Source organism: Chaetodon auriga, chromosome 7 (assembly GCF_051107435.1).
Source record: "Chaetodon auriga isolate fChaAug3 chromosome 7, fChaAug3.hap1, whole genome shotgun sequence".
Lineage (NCBI taxonomy): Eukaryota > Metazoa > Chordata > Actinopteri > Chaetodontiformes > Chaetodontidae > Chaetodon > Chaetodon auriga.
The window spans coordinates 8,446,645-8,473,298 of NC_135080.1; the positions used below are offsets into that span (position 1 = coordinate 8,446,645).

General features: G+C 42.0%; 1 protein-coding gene across 3 annotated transcripts in view; it reads left to right on the top strand.

The window, feature by feature from the left end:
• The window catches only part of cadm1b (cell adhesion molecule 1b), a 137,297-nt gene that overhangs the window by 85,087 nt on the left and 25,556 nt on the right, over positions 1-26,654 (top strand). For all 3 annotated transcript variants that reach the window (XM_076734596.1, XM_076734597.1, XM_076734598.1), the window contains exons 2-5: positions 10,147-10,167; positions 15,384-15,530; positions 20,716-20,868; positions 22,821-22,958. In XM_076734596.1, coding sequence (XP_076590711.1) covers positions 10,147-10,167; positions 15,384-15,530; positions 20,716-20,868; positions 22,821-22,958 — 459 coding nt within the window. The remainder of the gene's footprint in view (positions 1-10,146; positions 10,168-15,383; positions 15,531-20,715; positions 20,869-22,820; positions 22,959-26,654) is intronic.

The following is a 26,654-nucleotide window of genomic DNA, read 5'->3' on the forward strand; positions in this document are numbered from 1 at the left end:
GAACTCTTTCCGCCCGCACGCCGACTCTCAGTCATCTCAAACTGTCATCTGAACTGTATCTCACATCCATAAAATATTAACCTGAAGGGGAAACACAGGCAAAGCCACCCAGTCTGTCTCCAATTTGACACCCCCCGCTCTCCCTCCACCAAGTAAGCAGGACTATCTCTCTGACTCAGGTGCCAGGCCACTCACAGATATCTTGCCCTCCATCTTGTGTCCACAGTTGCCGGTGGCTGTGCGGATGGGTTCGTACTCTGCTGCTGCTGCTCCGTTCAGCCAGTTTCTGTTTAATCAATTGAAGCAATTCAGATTGTGTTTGAGAGAGGCCAAATCTCATCTCGGGTTGGTTGTTGTTGGAAATGAAGTGCATCCTTGAGGATTGGTGTAAAAACAGCTTCACTTTATCTGGAAGATTAAAACTTCAGGGTCACGGTAATCTGTCTTAATGAAACTGTCAAGTAATCTGAGAGTCTGTAAACTCTGTGGTGTCATGCCGGAGTTTTGGGCACTTGCTTGTGTGTGTGTATTTTACCAGACTGAATTTATACATGATTTTCAAATTACTGATTGGCAGACTAGAGGGTTATGTGATTGCTATGAGAGGTAAATTAACCAGCAATTAACCAATGTTAAGGTAATTACATAGCCAATCAAATTAACTACTCAAAGCAGGTAGGGGAAGCATGAAGAGCTGATTTAATCATCTATAAGAACTACTCCTTTATGCACTCTTAGGTTTGATCTCTTAGCCCTCTTAATGTTGCAAGAGCAGATGGTTTTTTTTTTATTTTTTTCCATTTCATTTGTGGATTGATGTGCAAGATTCACAACTCTGTACCACCGTCCTTGGCAGTCGTAGGCCAAGACTCAATAGGCCTTTTGTTGATACAGACTTCATTTCGTGATTCACTCGAACATCAACCTCAGCCCACAAGTGTGATTGAATGGACAGGTATTGATCTGTGCTGAAAAACATGGTGGCTGTTATGCACAAAAAAATTCAAACTTGCATTGAACCTTTGTCAGTTTGTGAATCAACTTGAAAGTAGATCACACTTAATTGCACATGAAAGGCACGTTAAACAATTGTCCTTTAACCTAGTTTAACTTTTGCACATCCAGTTTTCTTCAGCTTTGAAAAATCTGCACCACAGTCCAACAGTGTCATAGAACATACATTATTAGAAGGCTTCTTCTTTATCAGCTTGGTCCAACTCTTCATTGAAACCAGTAAAATAGCTGCCATCCACCATCTACTAGGTGGAAATATTTAACCTGTTTGCCAAAGTGCATTATTCAGCCTCACATATTTGGTTTCTTTGGAAGCTTTGGGATCGGTTCTAGAATTTGAGATAAACTTTGAGGGTTCGAACAATGTTTGGCTGCACAGCGTGAGTCTGTATTGACTGTGCCGCTGGTGGGATTGAAGGGTTAGATAGTTTGAATACCACTCTGTAGTTTGATCATTGGCTGGAGATGTATCTGGTTTCCCTTCTTCCATTCGCTGCGGATGTTTTCCAGAAATAAAAAGCACTGAGTAAGGCTAATGACTTGCAGTTTGTGTTTGACCTACGTTTTTCTCTGTTGCCTCAAAATGGTTTTACGGGTTCATTGTATGTCACACTGTGTGAGAGGGGTCTTGGTCACAATCAGTGGCAGAATGTACCATATCTATGGAGAGAGATTCGACTGAATGGTCATGAATGGGTGTTTCAAGCCACACACAAATACCAAGCAATGTGAACACATACGAATGCACACATCACAACTTGAATAATTATTAATATTTTACGCACCGATTTTTAACAACTTCACACATCTGATCATTTTTGCCTTCGAAAAGTTTCCTGTCTAAAAATATTTGTGGCATTCTTTTATATTTATTTACAGATTGTTCAATGTGTGTGCACGAGTCGCAGTTTTTAGACTCTTTTCATCATCCAGCTCCACACAGACCCACAAACACATGCTGCATTTAAGTGCAGGTAGAAAACTGGGACATCTGGGCTTTCGGGGAAATTGTGTGTATGTTCAAAGTATGAAAGACTTTTTTTCTAAATAGACAGAATAGCTCATCACTCCTCTATTAGAACACATACATTTACCAGCTTTTGACTCTATACAGTGGCCTATAAACATAAATTGATTTAATAAGCTCCTGCTAGCTCGTGGAACAGCTGTGTTATGTGTGTTGCAACACGTATTTATGAGTATCAGAACTTACTCACAAATCGTTGTATACAATTTTAAATCTTATTTTTCATTTGTATATCTTATAGTACATATTTGTGGCCGCTTTAGCTTGTGTTTTGTTGACCAAACTTGTCTCAGTACGATCAGCATTTCTGGTGGAGACTTCACCACATTTGTTGCCGTTCTCTGTTTTATGTAATTGTAAACTAATTTTGGACTGTTGGCCGGACAAAATAGGACATTTGAAGAAGATACCTTGAATTTGTAACAAGCATTAACAAGCAACCCTCCTGTTCTAAAGACAAAATGATTAATCAATCATGAAAATCATAATTTAACTGATACGTTGCAGCTTTCAGACCTAAATTTTGTAGTGAAAACTGACCTGTAGTTTGTCTAGTTGACCGTTAGTTGCAGTTTAAAAAGACAATCAAATGGTTTATTACCACAGGCAATACGACTGAGGTTAAACATGGCATAGTTACACTAATTTTTTTGTTTGCCTCTATCTATAGTTTCATTTACATTTAATTAAAGCTGCAGCAGGACTGATGCCCACGTCCCGAGTCTTCTCCTTCCAGCTTACAAACACCAGTGAACTCAAGGCTGACCCTGTTTTTACACACCCAAGGCTGGCAGCTGATGCTTCTGAAAACCAACAGGATCTCTGAAAAGGGGGGAAGGGATGCGTTGCTGGCAAGCATGAAAAGCTTCAAATGATTGATAGCCATTTGTTTTGCCTGCTTAATACAACATAAACTCTCCAGCGATTCATCACCAGAGTGAGGGTTTTCCACGGTGCCTCTGCAAAGCCCACTAAAAATAATTCATTTTCTGCAAGCTACGAGCCAGGCACTAATGTTAAATATTCATGCGGGTCCAGTCTAAATGATGTGGCCATTGGCACACAGTTAGAGCACACTCTGTGGAAGGGAGGAAATGTCAAGCTGTGAATAAATGAAAGCAGTGAAGCCGTATATTACCCTGCCATTGTGAATTTACTATAGTTGCCATTTTGTACGGCCACTTCAAATAGATCTCTTTTATAATCAATACACTCAGTAAAACATGGAGCATATTGCCACCTTGCCAATAATCTGGACTGGTTGTGTTTGCTCATCCTTTATTCACTGTTTGTATTTGTTGCCTAATTTGTGCCTCATGAATGTTAACAGAGGACTTCGTGCTATTTCTGTTGTAACAGTCGACGTGTTCAGTGAAACAGACTATCAAAGCGAGTAAGTTGACTCTCTTCAAAGCTGTCGATGCACTGCGAGCTCCTCTTGCCACATGAGATCAATATGGCTTGTGCCTATGCAGCTGTTATGGTTTGATTCATATTGATTGCCACATCAGTCAGCTGCATTCATTTCTGAGATGTTTTCGCAGCACGGCACGCTGATATGGAGGAGATGTTGTCATGGCTGCACAGAAATTGTTTTGAGACGTTATAGGTCATCTTCTGTCATGATATCAGTAAGCACAGTGGAGGGAAAGGGCAAAATATAATAGAACTTACTGGGTTGAGTATCCATTTAGAGGAACTCAAATAGAGAGCATAATGTCCGCTGTGCATCATTTGGGTGGAATGGGCAATGTTAAATGGCCTCATATTGACAGACACACTCTACCAGTATTCATTTTTATCACAAACACACACACATACACACACACACACACATATGCGTCCCCCGCTCACATTTACACACACATCTCCTCCTGCAGTCTCTGACTAATGAGGCCTAGGGCTGGAGATGGTTCCATCAAGGAACTTCCCCCTCTTTCTTTCTCCCTAACACACACACACACACACACGCACACACACGCACAGACACACACACAGTCTCTCGCGCTCTCTCCTCTCTCAAACATGCACCTGATTGATAGCAGTGATTTGACTGAGAAAAGGGAAATGGGAAATTGAAAAATGGTGGAAGAAGATTGGAAACAACGCGCTGATTATAAACTCTGTGAGGAAACAAAAGGCCTTCCCTCTGCCTTTTCTCTTAGCACCGAGGTAGCAGGTGTGTGTCTGACAGGTGCCTGATTGAGGCGCACAAAAGACATTACAACTGCAAACAAATGGACGTGTTTAGCGTCCCCGGATGCAGTTAACGTTTTGGGCTGATAGATGTGATTATGAGTATATGAGCAGAGGCAGCCGGAGAATGGGCACAGGTGTTAGGGAGAGTGGAGCAGAGAAAGGAGCCATGTTATTGTTGCGATGATAATAATCCATCTATACAATTAATGGTATGTCATCACCAAGGTCATCAGCCTTGGGGGATGTATTTAATATGTCTCATATTGTAATAATAGAGCCTCTCTCTGCTGGGGACAGATACACAGGAGGCGTGAGACCACACAGATTTATCATCAAGGGAAAAAAAAAATCATAAAAAAAAGCGTGAGTGTAAAAATGAAAACAACAATCACTGCGTTCTAAATCCTCTGATTTACAAAATAACCTCAATTACCTCGATGCCATCGCCATTTATTTTGGTCTTTTTATGTTTATGTTCTCATATTTCAGGGTAAAAAAAAACAAAACAATAGCACCTTTATAACAGTGAAATAAATTACCCGCTGCCTCTAACAGCTTTGTGTATTCCATAAATGAGGGAGCATCTTGGCCGAGGTCCCGGTGGTTTAATATTCTCTGAGAGCTTCCAGACAGTGAGTGGTGGTGCAGCAGCTGTCTCTTGACCCTGCCGGACCCCCACTTACCCCTCTGACCACCTCCTTTCCACTGGGCAGGCTGTGGCGATGACAAGCCTGTCAGAAGCGTCTCCTAATGTCCTAATTACCCCTCACACACACACACACACACACACACACACACACACACACACACACACCCACACACAGAAATGCTTGTGCAGAGAAACGCACATTCATAGTGAGTAAGCAGATATGCTGCCTGACAGGCTAGAAAGCACTCACACACACACACACACACACATGCCATCTCTTCTGTGAACACTGCTCATGTGGGTTTTCCTGGCAAGAGACCATACTATAGGTGAGGCATTACAGCGTCTCCAGAATAGCAAAAATCCCTCCCTCAAGACTCTTTGAGAGGCTTTGATTCGTATCGTTCTGCGCGTGTTTTGATCCGGGCAGGGCTGTGTGTTGAATCAGAGCTTCGGTTTCTCTCCTGTGGTAACAAACGCAGTCACTCCTGCCGCAACTTTCTTTTAAAAACTGAAACCGAGGGGCTGAAAAGAGGCTTCGCAGTGCCTGCCGCCTCTGAGGAGGGGGGAAAAAAAAAAAAAGGAAAGAAAAAACACAAAAAGATGCAGCGTCACCCAAAATAGACAATCTGAATGAGATGTGATGTGTCACTTTGCCAGAGGTTAAGCTTCGCCTCGGCTTTAAGCGAGGATCTCTCTCTGCTGCATGGTTTTCGGGTGCAGAGCACACTGTCGCTGCTGCACTTAAGTCCATGCTCAGTCAACCAGGCTTGTTAACATAACAGAGTGAATGATTGTGCCTGGTAGGAAAAAGGAAATCTTTGTACCTCCCAGCGTATGCAGTTGCTTGGTGATTTATAGACCTCTGAAGTTGCTGCATTTGTCACAATCAGCATGACTTAATAGTGTGTTACTATAATGCTTTTCCTGCCTCATATCATGTTGATTTGAGACATCCTGCCTCGCAGACCGGTCTTGTTTTATTATGTCAAATTACCTTTTGATAGATGTGTCAATGTGATATGAAGCCACTGCTGCCTTTTTTAATTCCGCTTTTATTTTTGCATTTTGATGTTGTTTTATTTGTGTAACAGGGAGAGCTCGGTGTCTGTCATGTGAGGCTGTGTGGAGCAGCAGTCTGGCGTCTACAGTAGTCAGAAATGTGTTAGCGCTCCCTTTTTTCTTGACATGAACGTGAGAGCCGAACGCTACCTGAGCTGTCATTAAAGCGGCTGGTTGCTGTTTGCACCTTTTTTTTTTTTTTTTTTTTTTTTTGGCAGCTGCAGAGACTTTTCATGTGTGTTGTGAGTGACAGGACCCAGTCACGTACACCAATGAGATTCAACATTTTTTTGGCTTTCAAAAACAGGGGCGATGCTTAATTTTATCCTTTTATTCTTAAGAACATCCATCTATTGTTATTTATGTGCAATTTTAGATGCCCATAGCACTTTGCAAAGAGGAAGCAGGGCACCAAATTCAATATATCTGCTTTTTATCTGCCAGCATTTCTGAAGGATTATCCCTTAATCTCTCGGAGTAAAAGCTGTCTTCAGCTACACGTGTCCTCCTGGCTTTTCATGAGTACAACACAAACATTCAGGCCATAGATTGGACATTTACAAAGCATATCCCATTAACATTTAGCAATTAACCTCCTCTGTGGGGATATTTGCAAAATCTCCTTTTTATTACAGTTTATCGAGCAGAAACATGCTCTGCATCTCCTGTAAACCTACCTGATTAATATGTTTCAGTCGACTCTGGGGAGAATTAATCTGAGTATTCCCTTTAGTGTTGCAGGTGAACGTTTTCTGATATCTCACTGACAGGTTGGGCTGGATTAAGCTGTACCTGACAGCTGATAATAAAACAAGGCTGTAAATTAAATGCAGCTGAATTACTGATTAATGTACAAAGCAAAGAGCAGTTTTTGAGTTATCACAAAAGAAGCCCTTACAGGCATAAATGCCTCATCTGTTAAGTAAAAGCCTCCATTAATAAGCATGAAAATTCATTCTTGACTTTGGGAATAGAGGTCCTGAAAAACGATCCCAGCCCAAGGTCGACTTACTATCCTCTTTTCTAGAGCTTTCAGTCATATAATGCAGACTTCACTGGTGAATAGATGCTGTTCAGCTGGAGATGGATCTGTTGACATGCGAGCTCTGTAGCTGTTTCATCCATATCATTTTTAGGATATCGGTGTCGTCTTAAAGTCAAGTCCCAACTCAAGGTCCACCTGTTAGCGTTTTCCAGAGCCTTCACCTGTACGATGCTATCTTCATCTGTAATCGGAATACGGCTGCAACAAACGCTGATTTCACGTATAAGTTCAGTTCAAAACCCAAATGTGTTCAGTTAGCTGCCACAGACGAATAGGAAGCCCAGAAAATAGAGAGAAGCTGGAGTCAGTAGTTTGTTTGTTTCTTTTCTTAAAAGATGAATTGTCGCCAATTGATTCTCTGTCGATCGATTAATAGATGAATCATTTCAGCTCGAGCGTGGGGTTTGCTCAGTTGTCATGTAGATGAATCTGTCGACATGCCACTGTGTGACATGCTTCCAGTTCACATGCAAAGTAAAGCAGCGTCTGTATATATTTGTCAGTAATATGTAGTATTTAATGTGGATTTGAACAGAAATCTGAATGACAACAATGACTGGCATGAGGTGATGGACACTATTTTTCTTTACTTTTTTCCCAAGGAAAACTGAAACTCTTTGATCAGTTTCTTTTGTGAAAATCCTGACCTCAAAAGTCGCTCGTGTTTATCGGGTCCACTCTGCAGGAGCTCGCTCCTCCATCCGATTTCCTTGAAGAGAAAAAGTTTGAAGCCCACCTCTGATCCTTCTAATTAAATGAAAACACAGTGGGCTGCACACCGTGAGAAAGCATGGCTACACACACAAACACACACACTCACGCAAAGGTAACCAATGTAGATATCTATGGGGAACTACACAGAGTTCCAGCGTCTGACTCTGTTGTGTCCTCTTGTGCAGTGCAATCACACACCAGGCTGACATGCAACACGCTGCAGATCATGAGCATAAATAAGCAAGGGAATGTTTTACCTGAAAGGAAGAACATTAATTCAAAGGCATCACACTAGTACTGAGAAGAAATGTTGCCTCATTAGTGTTACCCCACTGCTCTTACTGAGCAGCAGCGATAGAGAGGGAGAGAGAGAGGCTATGTGCCACTCTTACCACACAGACATCCAGTCTCCTGAGATCTTAGTTTGCCTCAGTGACTAAAAAATAGTGCAGATTATTATGGATTCATTGGGTTGGCAATGGGTTGAACACTGATGCTTGAATACCAGAGCACTTAGAGCTTCACTTCTTATAGAAAACATAATGCGGTGCAAGAATATGCCCTTTCAAATGTCAACAACGGGCGTGTTTCCAGCAGGAAATGTAGCATCACAGCAGGTGGAAATCAGGAAATGTTTCTGAACGTGACGCCGCTCGTCGTGGAGGCTGAGATTCGGATGAAAAGGAGACGAGGTGAGGAGACAAGGACAGACGTTATTTGGAGGACGCTCGGCCTGCCCGCTCTCATCCCGCGTGATTGACAGATTGGTGCAACGGCTGCACTCGCGCGAATGCCATCACACGCATTTCCCCCAGAAATCTGTCTGTCAGCACTGTCTAAGCGGAGCGACAGCCATGACATCTAATCACAGTCGAGCTGGCACCTCATAACTTCTACCTAATGTGCTGCAGGTACAGAGGAGAGAAGGGGAGCACGGCAGGCACATCACAACGCTATTTATAGCCCCTTCAGAGGCCACCAGCAGGAAGTGGATCATACTGAAGGGTTAGGGAAGGTGTCACCATACTATATCACAAGTCTCTCTGTTTAGATATAGGTCTCTGTAGACAAGATTAAACACTGAGCTGCCCCGCTATGATGGTGATGCATTTTTCTGGGTTACACTCTTGACAAAGTAACATAAAACGAGGGCAGATATACTACACATACAAGATGATAATGAGTCATTTACATAATGTTGCTACAACAGTGTAATTACCTGGCAATTAAAGCAGCTCAAAAGTCTCATTATGGGCTGTCCTGAGGGCTGGTTGGACTGGGACGCATTCGCCGTGCTCATTCAAGCTCAAGTTTGAGCCTGGCTATCAACCTCTATCACTCCAGTCTCTTTTTGTTCAAATCACTTTCAGCCGAGGCAGAATTGCCCCAGAAGCCTCATTATGTGGAATTATCGCCCAATAAAGATAAAGTTTTGACTGACACTTGCAAGTTTTAAAGACGCAGAGGCTCCAGATATCGTCGCCGGCTCCTGGACAATGTTCAAAATTTGTTTCCCATCGTGTGTGATTTGTCACTCACACGTCTTTGTCCTGAGGGAATTGCTGACACATTGAAAATGCACAAAGGAGTGTAACAAGGACATGTGTCATACCTTACACCCTTATTACGCCGGCAATGACAAGTGAGACAAGCAGTCACTTCAGCATACTGTACGCTCGGCACTGGAGCTCACATAGCTCACAGCCCGAGTGAAGAAGCTCCAAAGTCTGTGTGAAATGTCAATATAAGATGGTGTGTGAAATATAAAAATGTAGATGTGCAGCAGAGGGCAGGGGGGGAGGTGTGTGTGTGTGAAGGGGGGGCTGCGGGGGGGTTGTTTATGAATAGCAGACAATGAATGATGGAAGCTCTCCCGAGGGTGCAGGCCCTGAGCACTGCTGCGGGGACTTGGGAACACGCCAGTCTCCCATGCCCTGTGAGATGCCAGTTTGGGTGGGCACCGTTCCGAATGGGTGCTCTCCTCTCCAGGCTACAGCGCGGGTCCTGGGGGAGCGTCTCCAGGCAGTGGCTGCTCCACAGCGGGGGCTGGCTGGAATCTCAATCAGGGACATGAAGAGGGTGGAGGCAGGGGGACAAAGTCCACATATTCCCTCAGTTCCTCAACAATTCCCAGCAAATGAATGAAGAGAGAAAATGGCTCATTATGTTGGGATGGTAGACACCTGTGGAAAAAATAGAATGACTGGATTGTAAAAATGGCTCATTATGTTGCCTTTTGTATTCCTCTTAATTGGTAGAAAATTACACAGATAGCATATGGAGCTTAAATTTAATGAATTTGAACACCCATATTTAGAAATTATGAATTCTTTTTTGTTGTTATAAGTGGAATATGGCTCTCTGCTTGCATCCTGTCTGCTCACAACCTGTCTGTTTTCTTCTCTTCTGCTCTCGTCCTCGCCTGCGCTGCAACAGGAGCTGCTGAAACCGTGACAGGTACTCTTTCTTTTTGCTACCTGCTGTTCATTTGGAAGTGCTTGCTTCTGTCTGTGTCTGTTGATTGGCTGTCCAAAGCAGTCTGTTCATCTGTGCATATTTACATGAATGGCTGGTTATGTTGGTATTTTCTTTTCAGGAAGGAGGAGAGAGCCCTGCACTCACAACTCCAATCCACACTTTTTATTTTTAATTCTCAAATCAACACGTCGCCACATGTAACGGCAGACTTCGATTTCTGTCCGGGCCACTTGGTTGCCACTTTAGTTTGTCGTATTAATGAGCTTTTCAGTGAGTTCTATGATGCTAGGTCGCACACTTTACCTATTTTAATTATACCAACAGCAAAAATAAACAGTTTGTAGCTATTTTTCATGATTAAAACAACACAAGTTTACTGATATTGGATTCAGGACCAAAGTGGTGGACCGAGCGACTGGTGGACGAACCCTAGTATGGCTAAAAATGGCTACACAATTAGCCTCATATTGAATTATTAATAATTGCAATATATCTGTGTACAGTACACTGAACAACACATATCGTCTGAATGTGAGCGTGCAGCTGTCTCCTCCTTTCCCTGGTGTACTAACATTTATTATATCATTTTCTTTCTTAACATGTGAGGCTACTGTGAATTACTCAAACCTCTTCAGGTTTTAGATATTTTATTTCTGAGGCCAGATTGGGGCAAAATTAAGAAGAGCAGTATAATGCAACATGCACATAAATCCAGAAACATCAAATATAATTTTTAGTTTTGCTGCACAGTGAGAGCTTTTACTTTTAATGCTTCATGTACATTTTGCTGATGACTAATTAAGGTTTTGAATGCAGGACTTTTACATGCTGTGGAGTGTTTACACAGTGTGGTATTAGTACTTTAAAGTGGTTAACAGTTGTGGGAGGCAGATACCACTTTCTAACATGGGTGTGTAAGTTGTAACTAATGCTTTATAAATGGTTAATAAACCATTTACTCTTTATAGATGAGTTATAAGTCAGTAAAAACATTTGGCTGATGTTCATTCTTTCTGTTTGGAAATAATACAGTTGCAAATGTTCCTGATCCATTAATAAATGCTAAACAAGTTGTTAATTCATGGATTTTGGAGTCCTTTAGTCCTTTTAAGTAAGAGTGAAAGTGACTTAAAACAGACTTTTAAAGTTTTAGCAAACAATTCATCAACAATTAGTAAAGCTAGTTGCAGTGTATGAACCCTTTATAATGGATGCCTGGTTAGAAAGTGGTACCCGATCATTGCCGTGTATCGATCATTTCATTTATATCAGGACGGTAAGGCTGCATACCTTTCTACAGGCTGATTTTGAAGTTATGTTGGAGCATCATTATACAAACGATTACTCTGAGGCTCGATGGGAGCTTGTCTTTGGTGGAAATAAAAAAAGAAAGGATGGTCAAATTAGTGGATATGAAATTTTTTGAAATCTTCCCATGCAAAGGGTCTTGGAGAAATGGCACTGAGCTAATTACACCCTGAGACAGAAGCCTTCTTACTTGTGTGAACATTCTTAAAACAGCATTTCATCATGAGGATCAGGGTTTAATGACTGAGCAGGATAAAGACGCACGGCAGCGAAACGACAGCATCAGAGAAGGAGAGGGAGAAACTTTTATTGTTAATGACTGTCTATAGTCCTGGTTGTTCCTTGAAAGGACACGACTGCTGCAGACAGCGGTGACTCAAGGGAGAGGAATTGGGGGCTGGCTGTCCTGCTTTTTGCTACCCCTTTCATGTCTTTTGATGTGAAAACAAGAGAGGAAAGTTCAAAGAGAGAGCCAACTTCATTCAAAGGTGCCTGTCTCTGAACTTCTGCTGGAGGAGCCGGTCTGCTAATATTTCTTGATTTCGTCAACTTTTGTTCAAATTGGTCGGGGTAGGTGCTGTTTTGCATTTTGAGTACGGCTGATGAGCCGAGCCTTCGAGCCAGACACTTGATGCCAGATTGTACATCCCCTCAGAGAGCGCACAGACTTCTGAAGGTCTGTATTTCCCTCTGACTGTTTCATTCAGTATGTTGTGATGCAGGAACAGGAGGGCAGCCATGTGTAGAGATACAGGCACTTTACTCTTCCAGACAGCTGCTGGAATGAGTATGAATTTATCAGCCAGTCATCTGTGCCATGCCTCTGCCCACTCCCCCTCCGTCCCCACCCACCACCCAGAATTAATGACTGCCTCTCCTCATTTGCACCCAATCATGACCAGGATGCTGAGGCAATTGAAAATGTTTACTCCAATTGCAAAACCCTTCCATGTTCCACAAAGTGGCCTGTTTTCACTTTGATGGGATTGCTAATCACAGCGATGTTATTTATGTGTGTTTTGAATTGGAGATGAGCCTAGGCTGGGATATTGGAGGGGGACCAACCTTGCTTGGGGCGGCTAAACCTTATGGAGAATTTATCTATTGCATTCCCTTTCTCTCAGTCCAACAGATTGGGAGCAGAATAACCTTGCTTTGAGGCTGCTCTATGTTGCTGTTTTGACTGCCAAATATATTACTTTTACAGCGATGAAATAAAATAGACATCAAAACACTTCACATTGCTTTCGCCTTGTCTTCTGCAGCACTTAGTACATGTGCAGAGGAGCTCCAGCGCACTTGATGTCATTACAGACTTTCACATTTCAGCTCTCCACATGAAGATTATTTTGATTTGATGCTCGTGATTATCTTTCACTTTATTTATTTCTTTTTTTTTTTTTTCATTTAGAGAGGAGGTAACTAATCGCTCACTCCACTCATGCCTTGATTCATTCACTAATTCAGTGGTTCCCAACCCAGTGGGCCATGTTGTGACTATACAGGGCTGAGAGGAAATGATGTGATTCAGGAGAAAAAGATTAATTATTTTTATACATACATAACTTTCAAGCCCATCATTAAATGTGTGCATTAAACACAGTCTTTTGATCCTCATATCCTCATCACTCCCTGTAAAGCCCACAAAACAGAACCCTGACTAATTTTGAGCTATAGTCGATTATCAGGACCAGCCCAGAATTACTTCCATTTTGGACGATTCTGTCCCTCCAGATTTCTGTCCAGAGCTCAATATTTTGTGCCATTTCAGGAAATATTGAGCTTTGTATGGAGCAAATGTGGCGTCAGAGTAGTGGATGAGCTTGTTGTGAGTCTGGCTTTCATGCATGTGACTGGACCTGCAATTAATATTCACTTTGTTATTAAACTTAACCACAATCTTTCCCTGACCTTAACCAAGTGTTTCAGTCAACCTGAACCATACATACATTTTTGCTGAGAGTTAGATGAGGAAATACCACATTCATGTCTGCATGGTTAATAAAATATGTAGCTATGTTGGAGCCTGCAGCTAGTTAGCTTAGCTTATCTTGGCGCAAAGACTGGAAGCAGGAGGATACAGCTGGCCTGGCTCTAAATGCCATTATATCAGAATATCATTAACAAATTATTAATTATTATTATTAAGGGTACAGGCGACCGAGAAAAAGTCTGCACATGCGGCCACGTCACTTCTTTATGGAGGTCCAGCAGGCATTAGCTTAGCCAGTTAGCTGAACCAACCAGCAGCTGGCCTTTCACAGACAGATATTAAAGTGGTATTCACATGGTATCTCATCCTACTCTCTTCAAGAAACTGATTAATGTTTTAACCAATATTAATTTGCCCTTTGTGCAATCTTTCCCAAACCTTAACCAAACTCTAGACGCCACAGGTATTATAGAAATCAACATATACGTTGGCACTGGACGTATTCTGGGGTTTTGCAGAATCTCATGTTAGCGTTCTTGTTTGGTAAAAGTTTGGCAGTATGTCGTTATGTACCTGCATTTATGTCTATACTCGCTCGCTCACTGTTAGCCTTTCTGCCCCTGGTGGCTGTTAGGAGGTATTGCCTGGTAAACAACTATCATGAGGCATCATGATCTGCTCTTCTGTTTAATTTTGTTCATGTCAGTGCACTTTAATTCAATTATGTCAATGTACATTAACAAGTAGTATATATAAGCTGCATTAAAACGCTATCTTGGATTAATTACAAACCTATAATGAGCTGCAGTGTGTACTTTTCGGGCATAATCTGTGTCTGTTTTTACCTATTACCGTCCTTTTGTCCTGAACCTGATCCCTGGCAGCAGAGTGGAATGAAATGGGTAGTTCATTGCATCAGACAGGTCTGAGGAGCTTTTTCTCCACAGGAGGTTAATTTCTTATTGCTTGCCGCATACACAGAGTTCATTTTGAATCATGTTAGTTTGGCTGTCTATTCCCATTATCACTATCTGAAAATGCAGGTGTTTTTTTCTTCCTCCACTTTGTAAATGTCAGAATGCAATAGAGGTGTCTGACAACTCGGGCATGCAAATGTGCTTTTGATGTTTTCTTGGGGCCGTGGCTGAGAGTGTTGTTCCTCCGCTGGTGTGAATCTGAGGCTTTAAAACGTATTCTCCATACTCCTTATGCTTTTTTGGCTCCTGCCAGATAAATATAGCACAAGGTGACTTTTGATTCTCTTCCTCTTTCTCTTGGAAGACGGGGAGGGTGGGAAACAAAGCCAGGCTTTTTGTGTGGGGGTTTTGATGTGAGGTGTAAGTTTCGATGACAAGGTCCAGGGTCTGTCTGTGGCAACAATGCCAGTGTACAGAGAGTGACTCAGATGCTTACAGCACTTTTATTCCTCGAGATACAGAACAGAACAGCTGAGCACACTGAGCGCACATTGGTCACATGGAACCTCAGATGGAGGGCTCTGATAAAGCTCAGCCATAAACAGCATCCAGCCCGGCTCGTCTCTCTCTCTCTTTCTCTGTTTAACTCCCCCTCTCCCTTCCTCCACCCTGCCCATATCTACTACTCGCCACTTTCTTACACTCTTTCTTTGTCTCTTTTTCTTCCTACCCTCTCCTCTCTCCCTACCTTCGTGGGCAGCAGAGCTTACAGCCCATCTGGCACTGACTCACAGGGCCCACTCTGAGCTGGGGGAGATCAATAGTGACAAACATTGCACATGGCTCTTATATTAAAAGGATTAGACATGGCTGCAAACAGACAATCTACGCGGCCTATTCACATATCTTTACACTGCGCATGTGTTTACATACTGTTCCTGTCGTATGAAACATAAATATTTGATAGGCTCCAAAGATCCCATCTCTTATCTGACACGTCATTTTTCCCATCTGTGTTTTCTGTCTGCGTTGTGAAGTTGAAGGTCAGAACCTGGCGACCAACAATGTGTCTGTGATTGAGGGCGAAATGGCCACCATCAGCTGCAGAGTGAAGAACAACGACGACTCCGTCATCCAGCTGCTCAACCCCAACAGACAGACCATCTACTTCAAAGACGTTAGGCGTAAGTATCGCTGCCGCTTTGTCAGTCGTGTCTCCTGCAGTCTTGTGAAGTGAGTTTGAAATATCCAAACATGATGCACAAGAGGAAAATTCAGTTTCAGATTAAAGTCCTGTTTTGTGGTTGTGGACGTTGCTCCAGATCCATAATAACTGCCGTCATTGAAGATATGATAACACAAAGATTTAAAATGTGAGGGCAAATGTCTTCATCATTAAACTTACTGTAGCTGTGCGTTAGGGCTTTCACATTTTACAAAAATCAAAGCTAAGTACTGATACTACTTTTGTGCATGTGTAATCCTAACAATGCAACAGATCTGCTGTAAATTTGAAATCTTAAAGCTTCACTTACTAAAATCGGGATCAAAATCATTTAAATTGTCCAAACGGGATTCAAACCTTAACCAAAGCTTTCTGCCTCAACTTATGTGTCATGTGGGAAATATATGACCAGAATTTATTCGCTGTTTAAAATCCAATTTGTGGTTTGCAGAGCATATTCTTCACATCCTCGTATCCACCGCACCTCTTCTCTCAGAGTGTGTGCTAATTTCACTACATCTGTGAGATAGTGTTGCACTAGATGAGTTGTTTCTTTTATTTTTTTTTTCCCCCCCTGAGGTGTGTGTTTTGCTTCAGTTTCACATTTCAGGGCATCCCTTATGAAAGGAATCTCTCATGTTTTGACATTCCAGTGAAGGTAACAGATATCACAACAAAATCACCTCCAGCTTTAGGTTAGATTCTGTGAAAACGTGATTCCATCTGTCCTTGACTTTTTGGCTCTTTTACAAAAGTCATTAAGTGCAGAATGCAGCAAGATTAATATGAGATAATACACAGTGCTACCATAATGGGAATACTTCTGTGTCCTTGTCACTGTTCGATTTTACGATAATCTCTTAGATTAGGGTATTGAACATTATGATTATGCATGAGCATATGGGCTACTTCTACTCTGAGCTGAGTTTTTGTCTCTGCTTTTTTACTTGTTTATATCTGGGATCTGAGCCAAGATTCAAGGTGAACGAGAAACACCCTTCATTTCAGTCTATATTGCATCCCAGCTGTTATTTCACAAGTCGAGGTAGCGAGACGCGTGTTCCATTTCCTCGCTCGCTAAGAGCATCAAGGGAGTTTGAGTACACATCTTCGTCATATTTGTAAAAAATACCCAAAGCTGCCTGACAAGAATGGATTCATATAAGACGTAGGTCATGTTGTGCTCTTCAACATGAAAATATTTATTCTGACACCCATGGAGTAGATAGAGACTGGCATCGTGTCAGTTTATAACAGCAACAATAAGTAATTAGCTCTTAAATGGTAAATGAACTGTATTTATATAGCGCTTTTTGTAGTCTGACGACCACTCAAAGTGCTTTTACAAGTCTGCATTCACCCATTAACACACACATTTGTACGGCGGCTTAGCCACCTGCTCATTATGAGCGTTGTCCATTCACACACACTCAAACACCGATGGCACAGCATCGGGGGCAATTCTGGGCTCAGTATCTTCCCCAAGGATACATGACATGTAGGCTGCCGAGGCCAGGGATTGAACCATTAAGCCACCAACCTTCTGATAGGTGGATGACGGCTCTACCTCCTGAGACACAGCCGCCCCAAACCCCAGTTTTGGGAACTCTACAACTCCAACTTTTTCTCTTTATTGTTTATTAATCTGCTCCACGTGGGCCTCTAAACACCTCATTTTCTCTGCTTTAGTCAGTGTTGCTCCATTGTCAGCAGCAAAACACAAAAGGCTTTTGTTTATCTGCAATTAGATCTGAATATATGTCACATTTCTGACAGGTGGCTTAAGTGTTAGCGGGCTGTATTTTTGTGCTCCTCGTAATGGGGTCTACGGAACCCCATGGTAGCGCTATTCTAGGCTCTGCTCCTAAAGGACTCCTGGTTCTGTGGGGACCCCCCCCCTCACTCAGTGGCATTGTTACCTGTCAACAGGGCCGCTCGACACAGTGGCAGATCTTTGTATACGAGAAAGTAAACAGCAGTGACATAGAGACACACAAGGAGGTACAAGAACAGCAGCTACAGGCGAGGCAGCAGCCACAGAAACACACACACACACACACACACACACACACACACACACACACAGATATGCACACAAATAACAAAATAATAACAGCTTTTACAGTACAAGTGAAGGCCAAATAAACAAATCTCTATTGCAACAAATAAAGATGAATTATATCGTAGGTATAGAGGATGAGCGGGCCTTGTTGCAATGAGCCGTTTATTCTGCCAGATATATGTGAAATGACATGCAATTTGGCAGAGTTGTCATCTGAAATGGGAAAGATGAGCTTTTATCAGCACAGGTGGACCTCTATGGATGGTGATGCAACATCACACCATTATTTATTCACTGCATCTTTCCTCAGAAGTTGTCCGATTTCGTGTTACAAAGGTTTAATGTTTAAAGTGATCTTCTGTCCAAAGACTTTCCTTTTAGTATCAAATATGTACTCCCTGTAGGTTTAAAAGCTCCTGGAAACCTGGCTTCAAATCTGAAGTATTTCTCTGTAACACGCACATCTATAACGTCAAAGTTAAAGTTTCAGAAAAAATAGCTTTAGATGTTATTTACTTAAAGCTTAACAGTCAACTAGTTTGCTTCATGGCTGTGTATGTGCCGTTTGAGCAAATTTCATTGAGAGTGCAATACAAGCAAACAACCCCACAACTGTCATCACATGACATGCATGTGCCAATCGTGTATTTGGTTGTGTTTGAAGTTGGAAATTAGCCCAGCCCTCTTCATATCAGTAAGAAAAGCAACAGCAGCAAAGCAACTCAAAATACAGAAATATTTCATGTGAAATAACCAGAACTGTTCTAAATTTCTAGCATTTCTTCATGAATAAAGTAAAACGTTGTGCAGCTGTGCAGCTTGAATTCATGTCAATGTTGTCGCTTACAAAGCATTTAAATAGTGACAAGTTTAAACAGAGCAGAACGCTGACCACCTTTCAGATTCATTTGTTAGTAACCAGTTGCTCATGTACAGTACACACCCAGAAGACACATATTCATTATCGTTTAGCTCTGTTTTTGGTCTCCACCAACTCCTGAGGGAAATATTTGACTCTTAAGCTCTCGTTTCATATGAACTCTGGACTCTGGACTGGGGATCAGGTCTGGACCTTTTTGGTTCAGGAAGACACGTCCATAATGATGACTGCATGATGATTCTACATTGATATCAGCACTGTACATGTATTTGGATGTATCTGCAATTTCAACAAAGGAAAGCAACATACAGGCAAGCAGAAAAGAGTACGAAGCAGCCACACAATCAACATGTCCTCGTTGTGAACAATGACCAGACAATAACCTGCTCTGTTCACTCATGGGTTCAATCAGACATCACACAGACTCTGTACTCAGGGATTGGCAGGGTGGCCTAATGTCCAGTTCAACTGATTCGAACATTTGTGTTCACACGCACAGCTTGTCCGGAACAGTTCAGGGTAGCAGTGCATGTGTGAATACGGCTTTAAGATGCGTTCACCAGATAGCCGCTAACTCCATGACACAATGAGAGTGGTCAGCTAAAACAGTTAAGTTACCACCCAAAAAAACAAAACAATGACCATAAAAGTGACTGTATGAATAGTCATGTGACTGTATCTACTGTATAGTTAATATCAAAATATTGATTATAGACGCTTAAAAAATGTTTCATTAAAATATGGTGATATACATTTCTTCCATGGGAGCATCAAGGAAGCATTACTACAACACAAGCTACAACAATTACTTGATTAATTGACTACTTGACTTCGAGAAAATTAATCAAGGACAGTTTCAATCCATTAATCATCTTCCTGTTTTTTTAAGCAAAAACTGCCAAAGATTTACTGGCTTCAACTTCTCAAATGCAAATATTTTGTGGTTTTGTTGGCTTTCTATCAGAGTAAACTGAAAATCTGTGGGTTTTGGACTGGGAAGCTGGAATATGTCAATGGGGCCCTGAGAAACTGTGAGAGGGTATTTTATTCGATGAGCTGGGAAAATAATCAGCAGGTTAATCTGTAATTAAAATATCTTTGGTTGTCACCCTAATACATGGACATATTTTGGTGAAAATATGCCTAAACATTGACTAATAAATACTAGGTACCGTGCATCCGCCATGCTCTTATGTAAGCAGTCAGCCGCTTATGAAACTGCCTCACATAAACTATATTCAGCGTCTCAGAAGTGAAGGGTTTCCCTCCCTAGCAGGTGCTTTGGCTCTCAAAGTGCATCAGTGTCATTGTTTCCCTTTGAGCAGAGACTTGCAAAGAGCTCTCAAATTATATCGGGGGATGAGGTTTCATGTTGACACTGCCCCGAGACCTTGGGTAATGATCATGATGCTAAGTGTAGAGCCTGAAGGGAATAACAAACTCCCCGCGCTTTAAACAGGGGCTGAATAGAGTTCGTTAGCTTGACAGATGCAGAGAGGACTTGATAAAGAAGGCAGGTCAAAACATCAAAAGGGCTCCCAATCAAATCAACCAAAGCTGTTTATGTAAAAGAGTGCTCAGGGATGAGGGCTGACCCAAATGAAAAGCAGAGTAAAAACTCTCAGAGAGATTGCTAACCTAGTTTGATGACATTAAAAGAAAATTAAGTCAATCTATACCTGCATTAGTATACAGATTCATGGCTACTTTTGATTTTTGAGTTTCAGACATCCCGAGCTCTCTACGTCTGCGCTGTGATTTAATTCATTATGTATGTTTGAATGCCTCTCATTTTTCTGGAATATGTGAGTTTGATGCATCCATCCATGACCAGCAGCAGCCCATTTTAAGAGTTCCTAGCTTGTTAGGAGTCCTCATGAGCACTCTTCACACTTTCCTGTCTTTGCGAGTGCTCTGTGGACTGTAAAGCTACTTTATAAATCAACTTGTATGAATCATTTTGAAACTCACTTTTCTTTTACTCAATTAAGGAGAAAGCCCGCAAAAGGGCAGCACTCTCTCCCCTCTGCTCCCCTCCTGTCTCTGTCTCATTTTCTCCTCGCGTCTCCTTTGTCTTCCTCCATCCCCTCTCTCATTCTCACCCCTCTCCGCTCCCCATTTTCCCCTCTCCCCTCCATGTCTCACGTTTGTGTCCCTGTACTCTGTATCCTCACTGTCTCTGTCTCACATGTATCCCCACAGCTCTGAAGGACAGCCGGTTCCAGCTGGTGAATTTCTCTGACAACGAACTGCGGGTGTCTCTGTCCAATGTGTCACTCTCCGATGAGGGACGCTATGTGTGCCAGCTCTACACAGATCCTCCTCAGGAAGCCTACGCAGACATCACTGTCCTGGGTAGGTGTGAGGGTGCATGTGTGAACCTCACACACATGTCACACCCCTCCTCACACATGCACACACACACACACTTTCATTGTATTTCGCTCTGTTATAGATAGCGAATACGGAATAATAGTCATCTTTGATCCTTTTATCTTTACTGAAACAAAATGTCAGCCAATTAGGGTCTCGCGGAGCTCAACAGCATAACGAAAAGGAGCAGATGCTGAAACTGATGGCTCAGACCACGTTGGTTTTGGCAGCTGTGTTGACTCTGTGAATCCCGGTGAATGTTGACTTGGCTGCTCCGAACGATTCCCTATTGAGAGTCAGCTGTGCCACACTTTGATGCTTTGGAGTGAAATTACTCTAGTTAAGCTTTATTATACATGCAGACATCCTGGGGGATTGAAAGGAATTAAAAGCACTTTAAAGTAATTACTCTAGTTGTACAATTGAAACCTAGCTGCAGTATTTCTGAACCAAGGGTTGCATTGAAGAGTCCTTGAAATAAACACCCCGCTGACTTTTTGCTTTCAAGTAACTGGAGTTCAGCAAGTTTTGGGCGATGACTAATGCAAGGGGCAAGGGACCCATCCTATTTTGTGTATACCCATGTAACCATAGGGTGTAATCACTATACTTATATAAGTTTGGAAAAGAATTTCAGGGAATAACGGCACAAAACATGCTTCAGTAATGCATAACTAAGGCATGACTCACGATGATTTGATGCATGAATTACTGGATGTATCATGATTTCCTTTTGCTTATCTATAAGAAATGATTAAGTGGCTTTGAGTTTAAGTGATTAGCAGTCTGTTGGTCCGCCACTTGAACCTGATTCACCAGATGGTTTGTTGCACAGAACCATCTGAGAGGTCATCCATGGAAACTGTTTGCAAAAGGGCAGGCATTTTCAAAAAGTACTTGGCAGATGATTGGACGAACCATCTGCCTATCAACATCTAACACAGGCTAACTTCAACCAATCAGATCAATAAATCACATGATGTGGCTGAAAAAAGCCTTTGGTGCTGTTATCTGCTGTTCTTTCAACAAAGAAATGCAGTTATGATATTAATGATGCTTCAGCGGCATCTCATGAGTAACTAAAGTTGAACCAAAGCTGTACTCATGTGTGACCATACGCTAAGTCTTGGAGGGCGGGAGTGGGTGAACCAGAGTAACCACCTATAGGAGGCACTCTAAGTCTTAAAGTGAACACGCCCACAACAAAGCAGGAATCAACCCTGTACCTGGAATTCTATTGGTTGGGGAATTCTGGCAGGATTATTGCAGAAAAAATCGGAGCGCAGCGGAGAAACCTGAGAGCAGACATTTCAGTGGCGGACACAGAAGCAGCCGAGGGCGAGGAGAAGAGCCGAAGCTGTGCAGGCGACAATATATTTGAGTGCAAGCGTACAGTCTGAGCAGGAGCAGAGCAAATCTGAGCGCAAGCAGGGGCTATTTGAGTGGGAGGGCAGCGTTTTGAGGGAAAGCATTACAAAATCTGAACGCGAAATCAATGAGTCATGCTCTCAAATTGAAAGACCACGCTCTTGAATAAAGACTGGATAAAAGCCATATACTAATTAGCAAATGATACACTTGTACTATTCACTTTTTACTTATTTGCAAAAAGTGAGTATGAACAGGTGCTGTTCTGCTTTCAGAGAGGCTGATCAAACACGTGGTCCTGAAAAAGCTTTATGTAACTGGATCCCACGTGCTTCGGTGCCACATTAATGAATTCATGAAGTAACTGTGGGTTATTTATTGATGATATTTTCTCAGTTATAAGCACACTATGCGGGCTTTTCCTAAAAAAGTAAACTAAACAAATGCTTCTCAAACTTACAAGAAGTGTGTGGCTGTGTATTTATCTGTACCCTTATTATTAAGTGTGTGTGTCTAAATGTTGCCACGCTGGTGTCTTTCTGACCATCGCCATTGCTGTGGGTCAGTCCCACCAGGCAGCCCAATCATTGAGAGCCGCGAGGATGTGGTCAGCGAGGGGAACGAGACGGAGCTCACCTGCACAGCCATGGGCAGCAAGCCAGCTGCCTCCATCAGATGGATGAAAGGGGAGGAAGAACTGACAGGTCAGTAGAATAACAGCCTCCCCCAGTTTGCTTCACATGCTCGAGCCCTGTCCACTTCCCTACAAGTTCTATTGTCTAGAGGCGCTTCCTGTGTGTAACAAAATGTAGTTCGGCTCTAAAACATTAATGTGCGCTGTACTCGTTAAAGTACGTTACCAACATGTATGGGAAAGAAGGATAATCATGGCGAGCACATGCAGCTTGAGCAGAGCAGTACATTCTTTCTTCCTCTGTCCTCCTGGGCTGCTTGCTCACAGCAGCATGCAGTAATCACACTACGCATTCACATCTGCAGGAGCTGCACACCAGCCTCATGCTATGTTTCACATGCATTTTTACAAAACAGCCTGCCTTGTAGCTTTCATGTCGGAGATGCTTGTTTAGGTTTAAAATAGCTTAAATGTTTAATTTAGTTGGTGCCGGTGGAATTGTGTGTTTTTAAGACGGGCCGGCTCAAATGTTTTCTATTTACTTTAAACCATCTATACACGGTAAACATGGTTATGAACTCATATCTGCGCATTTGATCTTCTCAGTGCCTTCGGCCAGCTGTAGGCTGCTGCAGAGAGGGGTATATAATCTGGTGTGGTGGAAAAATCCTTATTACCTCTCAGTTATGATTAGGGGTCATCAATTATTCATTACATACTTATTGTACAGCAAGGGGGATATTCATTTTAGTCATATCGTATTTACACAGAGTGGATATCTCTGGGCTTGTTGTCAAATTATATATGTATTAGAATGGAGAGGATTCATTTGGCTTGTTGAGAGATGAAATATTTAGACAAGAGCGAATCTGAAGCTAAATGCCATCTGTGCCGCCAGTGTTCCCTACAGGAGTCGAAGTCAATTTCTGTTCGTGAGTTGTCGAGTGTTGTGTTGGGGAGGGAGAGACAACGGGATGGTCGGATCAGCGAAATGCCACTGACATACTGAGCGGGGCTAATCCATAGTGGCAGTGGATACATAAAGAGAGTCAGAGAGTCGTGTCCTCCTGTACCCCAGGAAACACAAATCACTACTCATTATGGACGTACTAAACAATTCATTAGCTCCTGCACGTATTGAGATTAAAAGGGGCACATCACACTGGCTTTTACAAAATCTCTGTGATCATGTTTGTCTTACGTCTGTGTGCCTTCAAGACAGTCGTAATGGCAAGGAGGAAATCTGATGGCTAATTTAAACACATTTTCAAACTGGCCGAATTGGTTTTGCAGCCATTTATCATGCTGGCAGGTCGGGGACTGACGGGCTCCGGCCTGACAGAGACTCAACACACAAGGTGGCAAAATGCTTGTTAGCATAAACGACAGCTGCAATATTATTTAAATGTAGTGGAGCCCGATGCTCGCCTGCTACTGCTGCTAAAGTACAGGAGGAGATCAGACAGATGGATTTAGATTGTGTGTTTTGAAATTTGTATGCGATTATGTGGGACTGCATGCAGGAGATTTAACCGGAATTTTGAAAAAGTAAGAAGACCTTGTATTTTTAAAAACTCAATTAGAGATATTAAGTTTTTATTTGCTGGAAAGCAGCCTAAAATGTCATGCTTTTTACACAAATTTTTGTGTAAGTCTCAAATTCAGCTTGGAAAGATCATGAATTATGGGAACAATCAATATTCAGTAAAATATAATTTTGGGATTCTCTTAAAAGATGAAATTAAGACTGTATTCACTTTTTACTCGTATTTTTACATGTTTGAATATTATAAGAGCTTGAGCATGATTTCACTCTTGACCTTGAGGGATCATTTTTTCCTCTTCTTCAGTGAATAGAGCTTCCTGACATCTCTCCCATTCAGTGAAATGCTTGTGTGATATGGTCGAAGGCTGCAGAAACATCATATTAGCGACTACTTTAGACCATGTTATTGTATTATAATAGCTGCTTTTGTAACATGTAAATAAATCAGTGAGGTCTGATTTTTAAAAGTAATCTTGGTTCCACTTTTCAAATAGGGAACATTTCATAAACGATTTATAAGCTGCAATTCATTTTAATAGTTAATAAATCATTTACGGAGGCTTTAAACATGAGACAATAATAAGAGAAACTTTTAGGTTGCCAGGTTGGGGGAAATCCGCCTCCAGCATGATGCACTAATTCTTTAATTCATCACAATTTTCCACAACCTGGCAAGCCCAGTGTTGTTCTTATTGATGCTTTGTATCTTGATCTGTAAAGGATGCCTTATTAACTTTCAATAAAGTCATTCATTACAGTGTTTAAACGCTCTATGAAGGCTGCCTCGTTAATTACAATTTACTTGTCTAATGACACTGTATGTATACTGGTACATACAGGTGTAGCGTGTGGAGCGAGTTTAACATCTGCATAATCATAATTGTTGCCTGCTTTACGAATGATTATACCAGTGCTACATCACCGCTGTCTAAGCCACGTTCAAAGAGCCTGATGAGTGGCTGCTTTTCAGCGTGTTGGCAGGCATAAGACTCGGGTTAGAAACTGACTGAAAGAAAATGTCACCCTGAGAAGAGGCTATGCTTGATTGCGCTGGGATTGATCAGTGGTTGATGCTCACAAGAGCGTTTGATTTGACATCTCTGCTGCAACACTCAAATCGCCTCTGCATTCAAATTGGAGTCCTTCCACGACCTGATCCACAGTTGTTTTCCTCATCTGGGTTTGGATGACACTGATAATTGACAAGCGTTGGTTAGTCTGTACAATGATAATGGCTCTGTCTGTATGAGACTGATCTTCAAAACATGACTCAGAACTTTCACAAGTTTGCCAACTGTTTTTCATATTCAAATTACTTTGTAAGAAGAATCATGACCAAAAATAATTGATACTAGAAGTCAAATTAAGGACTCTGTTTTTTTTTTCATGAAAGACGACTGCAAGCAATGCTGTTTTCATGACCTTGAAATGTGTTTTGCTTGTCCATGTGGTATTTTGCATAATGCAGAGGTCGAATGAGAGGCACAACATCATGGGACTTTCATGCAGACAAGGTAGTTCATGAAGGGATGGAGCTGTTCCGGTGAAAACTGCCTCTTTGACATTGAGTAGAGACGTGTTTTTTTGAACATCCGCAGCAGCAAACTTAAATTGCCATGGAGGGGTGTGCAGTCATGTAACCAGAAACTGAATAAAATCTAATGCACGACATGAAATTTTAATTTCGCTTTCATTGTGTAAATTTAAGCAACTGTACATTATGCAGGGACAACATTTCACGACTCCACAAAGCTTTGAAAGTCACACACTGTACAAACCTCCTCTGCCCTCACTCTGCACAGCTCCTCTGCAGCTTTGACTGGAAGATACTGTGAAACTGTGAACAGTAGACTGCTCAAAAATGGCTTGTGTGGTGTTGGGTGTGCGCCTTCCTGTAATCCTCCTTAACAAGACTAAATATTTAAGCCTTAAACTTTGACTCTGAGAAACCACGAAATATTTATAGGAAGTGACCCATCTTATGTTATGGCCACGTACGGCAACTATCTATATTAGTATTGTGATAATGATTTCAACGTTTCGTCCAACCACGTTTGCTCTCTGCCATCTTTTCCTGAGCCCTTTTAGTGATGCAGCACTGTGATTAGTATGAGACAATTATTGTGACTAGCTGAGAGGATAATGACTCATCATCACACCCCTCCAATTCATACTCCACTTCACCCAACTCTTTGGAAACGCCCTCGCTGACCTTACAAA